The sequence below is a fragment of the Python bivittatus genome, unplaced genomic scaffold (assembly GCF_059951505.1).
Source record: "Python bivittatus isolate LINGU-HERP-01145 unplaced genomic scaffold, Pbiv_v1 ctg000080_np1212, whole genome shotgun sequence".
Classification (NCBI taxonomy): domain Eukaryota; kingdom Metazoa; phylum Chordata; class Lepidosauria; order Squamata; family Pythonidae; genus Python; species Python bivittatus.
In genome coordinates, this window is record NW_028277035.1 from 22,115,645 (window position 1) to 22,131,255 (window position 15,611).

Sequence of the window (15,611 nt, forward strand, 5' to 3'; positions counted from 1 at the left end):
GTTCTCTGACCCAAATTCAAAAAGAGGTAACTAACATATGTTTACAAACCTCTGAGAGGTTTGTTTTAAGTGATGGAGCGGTGGTTTTAGTTTTGTGTTCTCCAACCTGGTGCCTTCCACAAATGTTAGATCAGCTCCCATAAACATCTCCCAGCATGACCAGTGACAAAGCTCATGGGGAATTGAGGGAGCTGATCCAGCAGAAGTGGAAAGTACAAAATTAGGGAAGATTAATGTAGTGTATGATTTTGCAACCCAACATTGCCCTAAAAAATTGAAGAAAAACCGAGGAATACATACTGCTCTGTACAGAGATAATCTTTTATTGAAGGACAGTGGAGCAGAGGATCCAGATGTTAAAGTGCAGACAATTCTTAAATAATCAAAGATATGCCACGATATGCATCCAGAAAGAAAAAAAGCACCCACCCACCTCTGTTTAGGAATGAAAGGCAAACTGCTATAACTTCTGGTCTGTTGGAATGGCACAGCAGGAAGGTAATTGTAGACATTACTGGGGGCTTTCCTTGAGGCCTCCTCTTCAGGCTGTGCTCCAGTTTTAGTTTTCTTCACATTTTCCAAGAATAAGTAAGCCTGAAACTGACCGGAGACCTTATGCGCTTTAAGGCAGTTGAACCTCCATATAGTGCAAAATGAGAGTAAAATTAACTTGTCCACTGCTCCCTAAAAGAAGGAATCGTCTTAGAAATGGGAGTATAAGGTAACTTATTTCATGAACACACATAGCATCTTCCAGTGGCTAATTTATGGGGGGAAATCCTTCAGCAGCAGTCCCATTGACCAGAGGTAGCACCTTTTAAGATATATTTGCAGAAGCTGATTCTCTTGCTATAGCCATCCATTTCTTCACTGTCCTTTCTCATTACAAATTGGATTATGTAGAAAAAGATGAAAAGGGGAATTGTAACAATAGTTGAGGCAGGATGACATAATCTGTCCTTATGGGTCAAACCAAACCAAACCCAGGAACTTTTCATGTCCTCCTATCATTACTGATCTTATTTAACACATTGAACATCTTAAATAGCAACCTGAGAGAGACTGTGAGAATATTCCTAATTGACAGTCCTGAGTTAAAAACATCATTCTGACTAGGTCTTCTCTCTTTGGGACTCTTCATTGTGCCCCCATCGCTCAACAGTTGCTGCCCTGATGTAATTTGGCATAAACAAGGAGATTTGAATCAGGAGCTTAAATAACATCCTCCAAGAGGACTGATTATAAGGCACTTCTGTGTCATGCCTCATTTCCTAGCAGTGAGGGATGTTCATCTGGCTTCCCGTGTGAGAGAAGTTGCAACAAGATTTGCCCAAGGTTTTAGATGATCTTTTTAGAATGAGGATCTCTGAACAAACTCATCATCCCCACCATGAAAATATCCATATTCTGGTTGCTTTGTTACCAAGAGCAAAATGATCAATCCAGATGCTTGGCATGCTAGCCCTACTGAGTTGCTCCTTTTAGGCCATTCAACAAAAAATACTCTAAGAACACACACACACACACACACACACACAAATCCTTGAAAAGATTTCTCTTCCCCCACTGCTTCCCAAACTCCCCCTCCCTCCCTATTACCCACATCAGTTTTCAAAAGCTCGTCTGCTTGTTAATCCTTCATTTACTGGAAGTTGGCTGCTCTCATTGTGGAGGAACCAAGTTCCTCAGTATTCTGCAATTTCTTTGCAGGGTGAAAGGCTCTTGTGGTGCTTTAGCCTTTCTCAAGAGTGTCCCTGTGTTTGAGAGGAGTTCTCCTCAGGGATGAAGGCCCAGAGATCCTTTATGTTTTCTTCATTTCCCATTCCTAGAAAAAAGGAAAAAACAGTATTATGGGCTGCTGATTTACAAAGGAGATGTCCGTGCTTGAATAAATTGAAGAAAGGAATGCAGGGAATGGAGTCCTGAAACCAGAGTATATATCTTAGGTTTAGTTGAACTTTCACAGACAGGGGAAATTTAGTGAGACACGATTATGTACCCTGGATAAACGTTACTCTTTGAATATCCTTTGGATGCTGCTGAGGAATCCTTCAGGGACTTTCCCAAGTGAATCTGTTTCTTCAGTGTTGGTATTCCTCCTTGTCTCACCAACAACATCATTCTCACCAATATTTGTGTTCAAATATTTACTATATTTTTCTAGTATAGAAATGTCATACCTTTGAAGAGAAGTAATATATTTTTGCATTGCCACCAAAACAGCAGCAATCTCTGACAGGGCTGGCCCTAACTTTGCTGCGCTAGGGGCAAAAAGCGAGATGGCAGCGTTCCATTTGATGCGTAGAGTTGACAGGACCAGCAACTGAATTTGTTTTCAAAAGAGGGCAGGCTGGCACACCCAGCTGCCCTGTTTCCAGTCCCCCAGCAACAGTTGCCTGAGGCAAAATGGCCTCACTTGGTGTTATGGTGTGAATGGCTTTGACCATACCAATACAGTATGAGTGGGCAGGTTTGTAACTAGGCCAAAGGTCCTGGGGGTGGTGTGACCTGCTTGTTGGAATAATTCTGAGACCATTAAATCAGAAACACTGAGGAGAGGGGGAGCTGAAGGAGATAAGGAAATTAAGAGATACCACCCCACCTAGCCCCCCTGGACCCAAGCTTATGATAGGCAATCTTTTGGTGTGTGTGTGTGTGTGTTTGCACACCTACTTTCCAATCTCTTTCACAGCCATAATTCACTCAGGATGGCTGGAGGAGGGTTGATCCTTGGCCCCCTATCTAAATTCCCCACTGTAGCCAGCACTGCTGGAGGCAAGCTGAGAAACTCAGCCTAGGAAGGCGAGAATGTGAGGAGAGCCATCCTAAATGTCTGCTTCCCCAATATATTCAGGCAGCAGTGGGATGGGGCCAGCAGTACAGGCATATCCATGGGGCTGTATAGAAACCCACTGCAAACTATGGGTTATGTAAATGGGATATAATAGAAGGACTTTGAGGGCTTTAGAGGAGGAAAGAACTGGCATTCATGTAAGAAAATGGACCCCATACCTTAGCTTTCTGCAGCACAGTCCCTTTGTTGGCAGGAAGGAGAGAGGGGCTTCGCTTTCTCATTTCTGCTGCAGAATTAACTGGGACCAAGTGCTCTGGAGCATTTCCATTTGGGTGGGTAACGGTGTCCTGTAAAAGGGTAAGCAATATAAAAAATAGTTAAGGCCATATAGGTGTGCAAAACATTTTAAGGTCAACATGTTCCAATTTTGGGATGCCATGATGACCTTGAAACAGGCTGTTCCAAGCAAACTGGAAGAGATCCAACTTTGAAACAGGGTGTTCTGATCTCTGGGGAATGTTCAAGATCAGAATGTTTTAATCTCAAAATATTTGGCAAACTTAGTTAAGACTGGAAGAAGATAGATGCAAGTTCCAAATGATTATTCCAAGGAGTTACTTGCTAGGCACTGTTTCTCTACGTGAAGAAAATTAGGAATGGAAAAGCCATGTAACAAGAATTGCCTTCCCCAACATAAATCTCCCAATGACAAAAGCTGTCCCTACTTTTTAAGTCTTGGTGAGGAGAGACAGCCTTCTCAATTAGGGTGTTAAACTAGTTAAACTATCTTTGGAGCTGTCTCCTTAGGGAGGTTTGTCTGACACCTGCTTTTTTATCTTTTTCTACATCAGGAATATACATTTTTGTTTTCCTATATCATGCAAAGATTTGTTAAATGAATACCATTATTCAGCTGCTACGGTTTTACAATTCTTATGTGCTTTATGTTTGGCTTGTCTGTGGTCATTATTCCTTGACTCCCTTTCTCTGACCCAAATAAAGAAGTGAAATGGCAAGAATCATTTTGGCTCACTGTGCAATCACTATTGCTATGATATTGAAGGATGCCTTGACATCTTGTCCCATGCTTTGCTTTTCTAAGCAAGCCTGTAGCCCTTTCCTGGATGCCTTTCCATCATGGAATGTCTTGGCTTATCCTCCCTACAAGCACGCTAAGTTGACCCCTCTGGTTTCAATTAGTGTAGTTTCTGCTTTCTTCTCCAACCACCCGCTGCCCTTCCTCTCACAAAGAGATGCCTTAGAGTTATCCAAGTAGTTGCACCTCCTGAAAGGTCAGAGGGCATCACCTTGCAATAATTTGGGCTGAACAAGCAGGGGCAGTGTATGAAGGCAGGAGAGAAGGCCACACGTACTGTGCTTTCTTCAAACTTCTTGCTGCATCTCTCACTAAAGGCGCTGTAACAGCAAGTCTAACCAAGGTAGATGGCTACAGCAGAAAATTGTAGATTAAAGAATATTCAGTAAAATATAAACCTTAGCGAAATGAACTGTGCATTTACTCCCAACTGGTGTAGGCAATTATACAAAATAGAGTTATTCACATTTATAAATTCACAACATGCCTTTTGTTTCTCCTGCAGTGGTAGAACTGCACACTCAGAATCTGAAAGTGCTTCAGTTTCATTGATGCACAATAAGTGCACAGTTAAAAAATAATGAGTTTGGACACTATGGATTCATTTCAACATACAAAATGACACAATAACGCACGTTGTGAAGCCTCTGTAAATATCCAGTAAAACACAGACATAGGGTTTTCATGGCTCTGATTGTTTTTGTCCTGTCCTTACTGTCATGTTGAAATGGCTTTAATATGAGGTTGGAAAAGCAAACAGCTACTTCTGTACCTTGTTTTCAGTCTTGGTATTTACAGTTAGCCCCAGAGCTGGCCCTCCTGCTAGTGACTGCTTCAACTGGTCTTTCACTTCTGTCAGCTTGAGCTCTAGGTCCACCCGTCGTGCCTCATTTGCCTTGCACTGCTCCTCTAGAGTTGCAACACGATGTTCCAGCTCTTTCAAGTCTTTCCCTGTTTCCAGCACAGATACATGAAGCAAAATCTGAATGAGAACATTGAAACTATGCAGAATCCAGAGTTCATACAGTATGTCTTTCCAAAATGGTTCCCCAATGAACCTTGGAAAGTTCCAGAATAACACAAAACTGTGAATCACTTATATAGAAAATCATGATATGGAGAAATGGTCTATTCTGGGGATAGAATATAAGAGGTCAAAAATTGTTCTCCATTTCCCAGAGGATAAATTTACTGCATTTACTTTTTTGGGAAGGGAAGTCCTATGTTGAACATTGGTAATAAGAACACTTCAGGAGGACAGTTGGTTCCCCAGAAGATAATGTTCTGTGATGTTGAAAATTTAAAACCAGAGATTACACAACCATCTGTTGGAGGTGTTCTAGCTCTGGATTTCCCAGGCCCAGCAGAATTCTAGGCTAGATGTCCTATTTCATCTCTTCTCTAACTCTTGATTCTAAGTGAGCCCAGTAATACCACATATGGTTTTAAACTTGGACGAGTCAGAGAGAAGAATAAAAGTGCTTGTTGAAGAAGACTGAGAGTTGCAATACTAAATGAAAGTCAAATTGAAATTTATTCTTGTCATGTTAATGATAAGAACTGAAAAACAGGAGTTTAACAAACTTTGTTGATTGTTTAAACTTCTTCTAGCATCACAAGATCCAGAAGGAAACAAGAAGGCTCAAAATCTGACCATTATGCCCAGTGTAATAAAAGCCCTATAGCTGAACAGAAGGGGCCAATGCAAACTAACTTTTTTGTCTCAGTACTACAATGTCTTGTTTACTGATGTGGCATAAAACCACAAACTGTTCTCCTGGTGTTATTTCTCCCCCTTTATGCTACTTTTTCTTCATTTCATGATAGCTTTTTTAAAAGGTGTTTTCTAGGGGGTATATTTTTTCTTTACCTTTTCACTGAACTTGGGTAAGAGATATTTGTGGATATCTCTTATTCCTAATTCTGTGACAAGATCTATGGCTGGTCAGCCATTTGCCAGCCTAATATTCAGCGCCAGCTTATACCACTAAGAATACCATGCAATCTTTTATTTAAAATCTGCACACGTGCGCCCACATTTAACATTTTTTAAAGAGTCTTAAACAGTCCAAACATTGGCTTTCCGCAGCATTATGTTTGTGTTTTGAGACATCTGCTCCTGCTATACATGCAAATTCTTTCAAACTCTCCATATTTCCCCACTGTTACAACACAGTGCTTTGGGATGTGGCACTGCTATAATCACAACAGGTATGGTGCTATATTCACTAATGTGCAATTCGAAATCAGCAGTAGCAATATTGGCATAGAAGTGTCTTGGAAATGGTAAGGACTAAGGTAGCTTTTACTATGCCTCCACCTTCCAAGTTTTCAGATAATAGTGCTGCCATTTTTTAGGGAAAGCATGGTTTTTCCAGTAGGTGGTGCACCTGGGCTTTCATCTCGTTGGAAGGCAGGAACCGTTTCAGTGATCAGTTTGAAGCTGCGCTGATTTGGCAGACTGAAGAGATATTAGCAACATATCTAGCATGAAATAGAAAGGAACAAAATGCAAAGCTAAACAGCATGCTGTTACTTTTGAATGGTGTGGAGGTACAGGTAATCCTTGGGTTACAATGGCAATTCCAACTGGGAACTCTGTTGCTAACTGACGCAGTCGTAAAGCACGATGTCACATGGCTGCATTGCTTAGCAATTGCAATTCTGGCAGTCCTGGTTGCCATTGTTAAATGATGACTGTATGGGTTGTTAAGCGAGGACCTCACATGATCATGACTTCCAGCTTCCTGCCAACTTTCCAACTGACTTTGCTTGTGGGAAGCCGGCAGGGAACATCAGAAATCATGATCATGTGACCACGGGGACACTGTGATGGCTGGAACTCTGACACATTGTAAGTCCCCTCATTCAGTGCCACTGTAACTTTGAATGGTTGCTGAACAAATGGTTGTAACTCAGTGACTACCTGTAATCTTTTGCAGGAATCACCTGACATCATGTTCTTCTTTATCAACTGTTAAACTCTCATAGTGAGGGATCAAATGCAAAGAGTGCAGGTGGTTTTGGAGAGGTCATAGCAGACTGGGTGCTACTTTGAACTATGTGCTGCATGTAAGCAGTTTCGAATAGAGGTGTTTGCCAACTGATGAGGAAGAAAATCTTGCACAAGCTAGGGAAGGAGACTTAGATGTAAATGTCTTACCTATTATATATTGAACAAAAAAAACCCATGTCCATAAACCTACCGAACATTGGCTTTTGCAACATCAGCTTCTAGAATGCGGATAATAGGAAAGGACCACCCCCCCACCGCCTTGCAGTAGGACTGTACCTGATTTGCTCTTCATAGTCTCCCGTAGTTCCCGCTTTTCCTTACGCAGACCAATAAGCTCATTTCTAATGGATGCCTTCTCCTTTTCCAGCTTGTCCTTCTCTGTTAGGAACCTCCGAGCATCTTCTTCAGCCCGGTTCTTTCCATACTTGTAATTATTGGCATCTGCACAAGACACACACACAACAGATAGGTCCTTGAGGGGAGCAGTGTGTCTAGCTCTTTTCTGGCAGCAAAGAAAATGAATGCAGGATGACACAACGCCTACTTGAAGACTAAAATTAAACCAAACCAAAATGTCATAAGTAACTCACATGTACTTCCAATATAGCTCTCTTATTGTTTTCCAGAAATTGCTTATTATTGATACTTCTAGCATTTGAAAAATGAATTATTAACAAGCTTTGTTACAACTGTAGCATAGCCTAGCATTCTTGGTAAATTGATTTATAGCTGCAGGTAGTCCCCGGGTTGAAAACGCCCAGTTTAAGGACGACCCATAGTTAAGAATGGAGCCTACTGTAGCAAAATTTGAGTTAAATACACAATGATTCAAGTTAAATACACAATGGTTCAAGTTCACTACACAATACTACTTATACAGTATTATACAATAATACTGTTCTGGCTTACATACAAATTCAACTTAAGGACCGACCTTGGGAACAGAACTCATTCTTAAATTGGTGACTATCTATACTAAAAAAATGTCTGTGGCAATATGTCTGGACAGCAGCATTCTTGTAGATCAAACTTCAGAGGATCATATTGCAGCACAGAAATCCCAGGTGGATTCAGCCCTGGATTCTTACAGCATCATAGGAAATTATAAAAAGAAAGTTAGGACTCTTATTCACACTCTCCCATTTCAAGCTTGAATCCCAAGTAAGAAGGAGACACTACAAAAGGGAAAAGACAGTATTTTGCTTAAGTCCATAAGGATGTTGGCCTGGTCTGCAAATTGAGATTCTTGCATTTTCAGAGATGTAAGCAATCTTCCCTCATTAAGGAGTAGCATGCAAAGCATATGCAATCAAAAATTGTGGCAAAAGCAGAGATATCAAACAAGGAATGAGTTCTGTGCTTTCTATGCAGCTGGGATTTTTTATTTTTAGGAATGGGAGTTCCTGATTAATCCCTTCCCCACCCTATTCCCTTTTTCTTAGCTGGTTGGTCAAGGGCATTATGCCAAATATATGACAGATGAACCCCATCCAACCTACTTGATGCATGACGCTTGACTTTAACTTGTGGATCTACACGACGTGATTTCTCGCTGCAAGAAGAGCCATGGCGCTTCACCTGGGATCCTGATGGCCACCCTGACTTTTCTGACTGCACACAGGAAATAGGAGAGCACAAACAACTGTAACATCATGAAGGACATTACCAAGGAGGCATCAGTAAGTAAACCAGTTTTTCCCTAGACAGTAGAAGCAGCTTATCCCAGTACTTCTGCCTGGAAACAGTTTCCTGCAAGTTGCCAAGCAACTGGGAAGGGAGGGTCACATGCAAGCTGGAGAACAGTGATGTCAAGGAAATAAAGAAAGAAAGGAAATATAGAATAATATTTTTGCTTTTTTAAAAAAAACAAAAAATACCTCCACCTTCTCGTAGGGGACTTCATCATATAATACACGAGATGATTCTGTTTGGTTCTCAAGGGAGGAGCTGGCCCACCTGAAGACAAAGAAATAGATTAAAGGCAACTTTTATTTTCTAAGCAAATAGTTAATCAATAAGCAAACACGATTAGGCTCTTTCTCTACCCGCTATTAACTGAATCCAAACAAACACTTCTCTGGAATTCATTGGTAAATGTCTCCTCATCCTAACTGTATTTAGCCAAAGCTGGTGTTTTTAGTAAGGCAGGAGAGGATATGGCATTTAAAAAGAGGAAAACCAAAACATGGAGGAGCTAATTAGGCTTTGCTTCTTGAGGATACGTCACATGAAATATAATGCAGACTTCCTCCATCCAGCAGTTTCTAGTTGCACTGAGGTATAGTCCCCATCACTGTTGTTTATAGGACTGGAACTGATACAAGCTACAATCCAGCATGTATGGAGTACAGAAACCTGACACGTGGGGTGTACATCTGAAATATGTAAAGTGCACATCCAAAATAGGAGGCAGGTTCACTTAAGATACTTGTCCCTATGACAAATCTGGGTTTGCTGTTATATAATGACTTGACACATCAAAATAAATCAAAGTTAAGTCAACCATATTATGGCTTATGTTGTGTGGATTCATCAATAGTGGTTGATTCAACAAACCAAATGATGTGTGAACCAAGCCAATATGTGAAACAATTCTTTGGCTCTACCTAATTTGGAATATTTTTCTCTACCTGTTGTAAACTCAGTAACTTAGAAAGAATTATCTATGTACTCCATACATTAGAGAGTAGCATACACTTATCCTTTCTAGATGCAAACAGCCTATCTAAGCTACAAAAAGATACAGTCCAAAACTTTTTCTTGGCAATGTAGCTTTGTAGTTTACTTTTAAGAATCAAAGAGTAAGTCAAACATAATGAATATGGATTTATCTGTGTTAGGCTGTGTCTCCACTAACCATGTCACAAATAACTCAGCAACATTTCTTCTACCATGCCCCCATGATGTTGCCTTCATTATGTCTCCAGCCCATGAGTAAGATAGGCTTAAATCATTAGTTTTAGCAGTGTTAAAACAGCATTCCCCACCCCATCCCCCAATTTCAATATCACCCAAGGGCAGCCTCAAGGCAATCTAAAATCTGCTGGGCGCTCATTACCTTGAAGGGACATCAGGTGACTATTACTGACTGGGAACAGAGACAGGACAGTGGTTGGCACAGGGAACATAAAATTTTACACTAGAATAGTTTTCTGCTGATTCAAGAAAGAGTGAAGAACTCAGCAATGGGGACCTTTAGCCTGGCATCTTTTCTTTTCTCAATATTAGTAGCCTAATGGCCTCTATATTTCATGTTTATCCATCTGTCACTTAGATTCAAGAAAGTTTTAAGAGATACTAGAAAATCCATTATTGTCATCGACAAGGTTATGAAAGCAGTCTGCACAGAGATTGATACAGAATTGCTTGCCTACCCAGCTATGTCACAAACATATTAGTAAAAGGAGCCCTTACATATAAGAATGTCTCACAGCATTGATTATGTTGGCTATTTTCTCAACATCTACATAATCATAATGCAAGGTCTCTGGAGTGGTCTGGGAACCAGTTTCAACCAGCAGCAATCCAAGCCAACGTCCCAGATCTTCATAGCTGTTTGCCTAAATGATTAGATAATATATAAAAGTAAAATCATAAAGATTTCTCTGGGAAGCAATAGGGAACTTTCTTTCCTTGCAAATAAGTAAAGTTATAACTTTACAGCAGTGCAGTCCATTTACCACAGGAATCTATCCAAAAAAACTCTTGCAGGCAATTCAGTTATGCAACTTAAGTTTATATTTAAAAAAGGTGATGATGACTTAAATTCTGAATAAATGGATTTCAGACATAGTGTGCTAAGCAATTTCTATCACAGCAGTTCTACAGGCTGTGCAAAATAATTCTAAAAGCAGGTTATCATTTGACTGATGGAACATGGATTCTGAAGCAAGTGATAGGAAGTGTGTTATTTATACACAGATGATGAAGATAAATTAATGTCTTCCGTGAACATCACTACATATTACTAGTAGGAATATCAGTATTAAGAAATTATTTGATGCTTAGTCACAAGTGTATCATACTCACCCAATGGTTGGCTAGTGATATCGTTCTAAGGGCTGTAATTAACATGTTTGTTTCCTTGTTCATTCCTTGGGGAGTGGGGGTGAGATTTTATATATTAGTTGGTACAGTGCTGCTATTAGGCAGTTCAGTTATGCAGGAAGCATGGATGCCTGACCTTGTCTGCTACACACAACTTACCTAATGAAACAAAGACTACCCTATTTCTTTATTTCCACTGGATGCACTGAATAGGTTCAACAGCCTGCTAAACCATGATTTGTTTGATTTTGGTTTTGCATATTGTATGAATCCAACTACTGTAATTTATAAATAACAGGTTATGGATTAGCACAATGTGGCCATGTGCTGTAGCTTATTCAACAAATCATAGCGAAGATAAACCATGGGACACAGGGTATGAAAACATTGAACCTACACAGTGAAAGTCACACCTGTATGCATAGAAGTGCAAAGAAAAGCATTTTTACTCTTTAAGAGAACGGAAAACTCCTTTACCTCTAAGGCAGACACTTCTTGTCCATTGCGAAGGATGCGGAAAGCAAAGGGATGTTTGGGGCCCAGTCCTGGTGCCACCTCACAACCCCGCAGGACAATCGCATTCACATGGGTCCTTAAATCTGTGCGGTCCTTATGGAAATAAAGCATGTTGCCTTTTAAACGACACCAACGTTCCTTCCAGCACTGGTTAACTAGGACATGCAAGTAGCCTGCCAAGAGATATGAAGAGCAGTTCATCACCAGTGCAATGACCAACATGAGAGAGAGAGAGAGAGAGAGAGAGAGAGAGAGAGAGAGAGAGAGGGGACCAACATCAGAGAGAGTGGGGTGGGGGGAGAGAGAGAGAAAGTAAAAGTTCCAAAGGTTGTTTCCTAGGAAATCAGAAAATGTTGCACTTAGATATGATGCAGTTGGTTCCCAAAGCCCAAAATTACTTCAGACTGGAGGAGGGGAAACCTGAAACTTTCCAGATGTAATTGACTTTTAACACTGGAGTTGGACACTTGGAGTTAGCAACATCTGGAGGGTCACAAGTTTCCCCTCCCCAGCATCATATCAGTGAGATATTTTTCCTGAGTGCATATGTCCCTATTTTCTCTTACATACACATAGCATGGATTTTGAATAAAATCACTTTTGCTCTAAATAAGTTGCTTTACCTCTTAAAATAAGAGAAAGTATGCAGTTTTATGAGTCACTTGGATTGAATGATTCAGAATACGTAATGTCAGCAGCAAGGGCTTACAAAATAAATAAATATAATTATTTTATGATAATGGAAAAGGGAGGAGGGAATCATCACAGAGATGCATGAGATTACTATATAACAAAAGAGACTACCATGTGGCGTATTTCCTTTTAAAACTCCACGAAGAAACGAGCCTGCAGTTATCTTTTCTTATCCACTTGCAGTGCAAGGAAACAGCTTCTAGCTCCACCCCCAATTTATGAAACCAGCCAATGACTGATTCCCTCTTAAATGTGCTCCTGCTCTTCTCCTAATACAAACCACAGCATGGGATGTCTTCTTCTGTAGAGGACGTTTGGGTATCTTCAGGGGAAGCCTTTTTCTTTGAGAAACTGATTATCCTGGTTATTTTCCTCCCAGCAGCTCTACTCACAGAGCCCTTTAACTCGGCCAAGCCACTTTTTTTGCTTTTGCCTAGAAGGAGCAGAACATGAAGCGCTCTAAGAATGTGACTTATCTGAGCCAGCAAGAATTCACTGTATAGGCTAAAAGGTTTTCCTCCCATCCTCCACAGTTATCTAGAGAATATATCTGCATTTATCAAGTGACTACTACTCAAGGATCACACTGCCTTTGCCTCTCGTTTTTCTATTTTAAAAAATAACCTTGTTTTCAACTTCTGTCTTTTCAAAAAGTGTTTGTTTCATTTTACCTTCTAGGTGAGAAATGGGCAACAGTATGTTCACCTGCAGGATAGTCAATAGATACATTGTATATTTGTGAAATGAGAAGAATGGTGAAGGGCATTATAGGGCTGAATGAAGGTGTTTGGATCTTGCAGAATTGAGCTGATGGAAGTAAACATGTATAGGTTTAATTATGAAGAAAAGGGGTGTGTAGGGTTAATTATGTATGTTAGAAAGTATGAACCGGTGTTATCTAGACTGTTGTGGGTGCATATGAAACTACAAATTTATAGCTTGGTGACAGTTGCATGATATGCTCCATTGAATGGTGATACTGACCAGAGATGAATTTTAGGAAAAGTTATTTTGTTAGGTGATACAAATGGATGAGTGGGAACAAGATACGGAGTACAGAAAAAGTGGACTGTTTAAAGACTGACAGTAGTGACTGTTTGGTAGGAAACCGCTTATGAAAACATCTGTTTTATATATATCCTTTACACTTACGTCCTCTTAACATCTTCCCTACAGCAGTTTTGCAAGACAGGTACAAGATTGTACTGCTTCTACTTGGATTTCTGTGTGATTCTCTTCCCTGTTTTCCTTATATTCTTTTTCTCAGAAAATTATTTTTAGATCTATTTGGCATCATTGAAATGATTGTCTGATTAAATCTTCTCATTTAAATATTTATCAATTTTAAGACTGCACAGTTACCTCTTGTGTTTTAGGATTTGTCCAAGGTTTGTAATATTTGTGTATCTGGGCCTTGGGCAGGAAGATTCAAAATTGTTTCCTTTCTAATTCACCTAGAGTTGGGCTGAAGGAAGAAGTCCTGAGTAAAAAAAGTAAGAACTCCCTGGGTGGATAGACTAGAATGGATCAAGTGGCCAAGTCTGGTGGGTGACAGCTTACTGAAATTATCTTTTACTGGGGAATTCTTGGAACTGCTGGAGAGGTTTTAAATTATCCCTCTGCCCAGTGTGTTATTTGAAAACAAGGTTTCTCTGGATCTAATATGACACTCTAATTAACCACTAACCATAGTAAGTCTTATCTGCATCACTTTTCAGCCAAATTTTTTGTCTCTTGTAGAATGAGAAAATATCAGACTCACCTTGCTCATGGCTCTCCCTTTGGGCCACAGAAGAACAGTTTTCTGCTGTTGCTATGCTGTCAGAGTCAGAAGTATGTTTATCCTGAGATGACCTCTGATGAAGGAAGAACATAAGTCCAGTGGGCTATCAGTATTTTTTTTTTCCCTAGGGCCTACTCTCCAGGCTCAAATTGCTTATAGATTAATTGCCTTCATTGAGCAAAGATCACTGAAGAAAGTGATCTTGGTTGCTATCCAAAGTAGCACTCAAATGCTCTTTACTTTGAAAATACACACTTGTAACTCATTCTGGGAAAATTTAGTTTTGAAGAGCAGCATAGATACTTTGATTAACAAACAAATAAAATTAGACCAAACCCTAGTCATTTCCATCTGCGGTGTTGCTGTGGGTTACTTAATACCTGAATTTTCTGAAGAGCTTGCTTTATGCTACCCCAAGGAAGATTACTGCCTTCTTCCAAAATCCTTACATCAGAGCCAGGTGTCTCCTGTGCAAAGTAGACCTCATGCTGGTCTTATGGCTCTGAGATAAAGACTGCACAATTTATTCAGATTGAGAGCCACTCTTGGCACTGGAAGGGTGCTAGGGGTAACACTCCAAAAGGAGGTGGGCAGGAAAAAAAATGTGATGCAATTAAATGGAATTTAAATTAAATTAATGTTATTCAATACAATTACTGTAATTCCTATCTATTTAATAATTTCTCTTTCTATTACATTATTAAATATGGTCTGGGCTGCACATAAAGATTGGAGGCTGCAATTAATCCTGAGTTTTCAAGTTGTGCATCAACTCCAATAATGGCAAAATTAGTTATTATTTTAATTGCATAAATCCAAAACAGTGTGCTTTTTGGTATATAAATAGTAAAAGCTTGACAGTTGGGAGTAGTGCAAAATAGAAGTTCCAACCTTTCCTTCTACTGAAAACCTCTTCCCCTAGCTGCTATTTGCATCAGGATGCAGCCTTTTCTCCTTATGCAGAAAGCACAAGGGGTGCTTTTTTTAAACTAACTGTAGGATCACAACAGATAGAAAAGGGTTATATTCTCCCCTCTTCTGTCCTGCTATTATATGAGGAAAAATACACTTGAATAGTATGCATGTAATGCACATGATATCTAGCTTGTCCTAGGAACAGGACCTTAGGAAAGTTTACCTTATCATGGTCCATCCTGTAGGTAAGCGTAGGAGATAGAGGAACTTCGCCTCCATTTAGTCCTCCTCCATTGGGACTGCTCACTTCCTTTATCACCTGGGCAGGAGATAGAGTTGGGAATGACAGTAATGAATTCCATCACTTTGAAAACACTGTGATACACCTCTGCTATAATAAAGGACTCATTTCATTTCAAACTGCCATGTAGTGCTTTCCCAGGTACAGATATATCCTCCAGGTTTCATTGCCTTACTAAATAACACAGAAAATTTATTACTCTGCCTAGGGTCACTGGTTAGCAGCTGAAAAGCCAACTCTTAACCCAGGAGTTCTTTAATATAGCTAATAATGGCTACCAGTTGTCGAATTTGAGGAATAAAGAAAAAGTGTGATCAATTTGCAAGGGATAGAAATTAATGTACACAAGCCTACTACAAACTGGTGTCCTCCAGATAATTTGGGACTATTCCTAGCTAGGAATTCTGGAAATTAGAATCCCAGTACATGGTGAGCATCATGTTGGAAAAG

The 15,611-nt window shown here is 40.0% G+C and overlaps 1 protein-coding gene across 3 annotated transcripts in view; it reads right to left on the minus strand.

The window, feature by feature from the left end:
* Positions 1–303: 303 nt before the first annotated feature.
* The window catches only part of AFAP1L1 (actin filament associated protein 1 like 1), a 78,937-nt gene continuing 63,629 nt past the window's right edge, over positions 304–15,611 (minus strand). For 2 of the 3 annotated variants that reach the window (XM_025169463.2, XM_007421102.3), the window contains 11 exons: positions 15,084–15,179; positions 13,925–14,018; positions 12,443–12,595; positions 11,431–11,642; positions 10,321–10,466; positions 8,784–8,862; positions 8,406–8,517; positions 7,183–7,347; positions 4,663–4,841; positions 3,013–3,141; positions 304–1,825 (listed from right to left, as the gene is read on the minus strand). In XM_025169463.2, coding sequence (XP_025025231.1) covers positions 1,802–1,825; positions 3,013–3,141; positions 4,663–4,841; positions 7,183–7,347; positions 8,406–8,517; positions 8,784–8,862; positions 10,321–10,466; positions 11,431–11,642; positions 12,443–12,595; positions 13,925–14,018; positions 15,084–15,179 — 1,389 coding nt within the window. In that variant the 3' untranslated portion in view covers positions 304–1,801. The remainder of the gene's footprint in view (positions 1,826–3,012; positions 3,142–4,662; positions 4,842–7,182; positions 7,348–8,405; positions 8,518–8,783; positions 8,863–10,320; positions 10,467–11,430; positions 11,643–12,442; positions 12,596–13,924; positions 14,019–15,083; positions 15,180–15,611) is intronic. The other variant, XM_025169465.2, reaches the window with a different exon arrangement.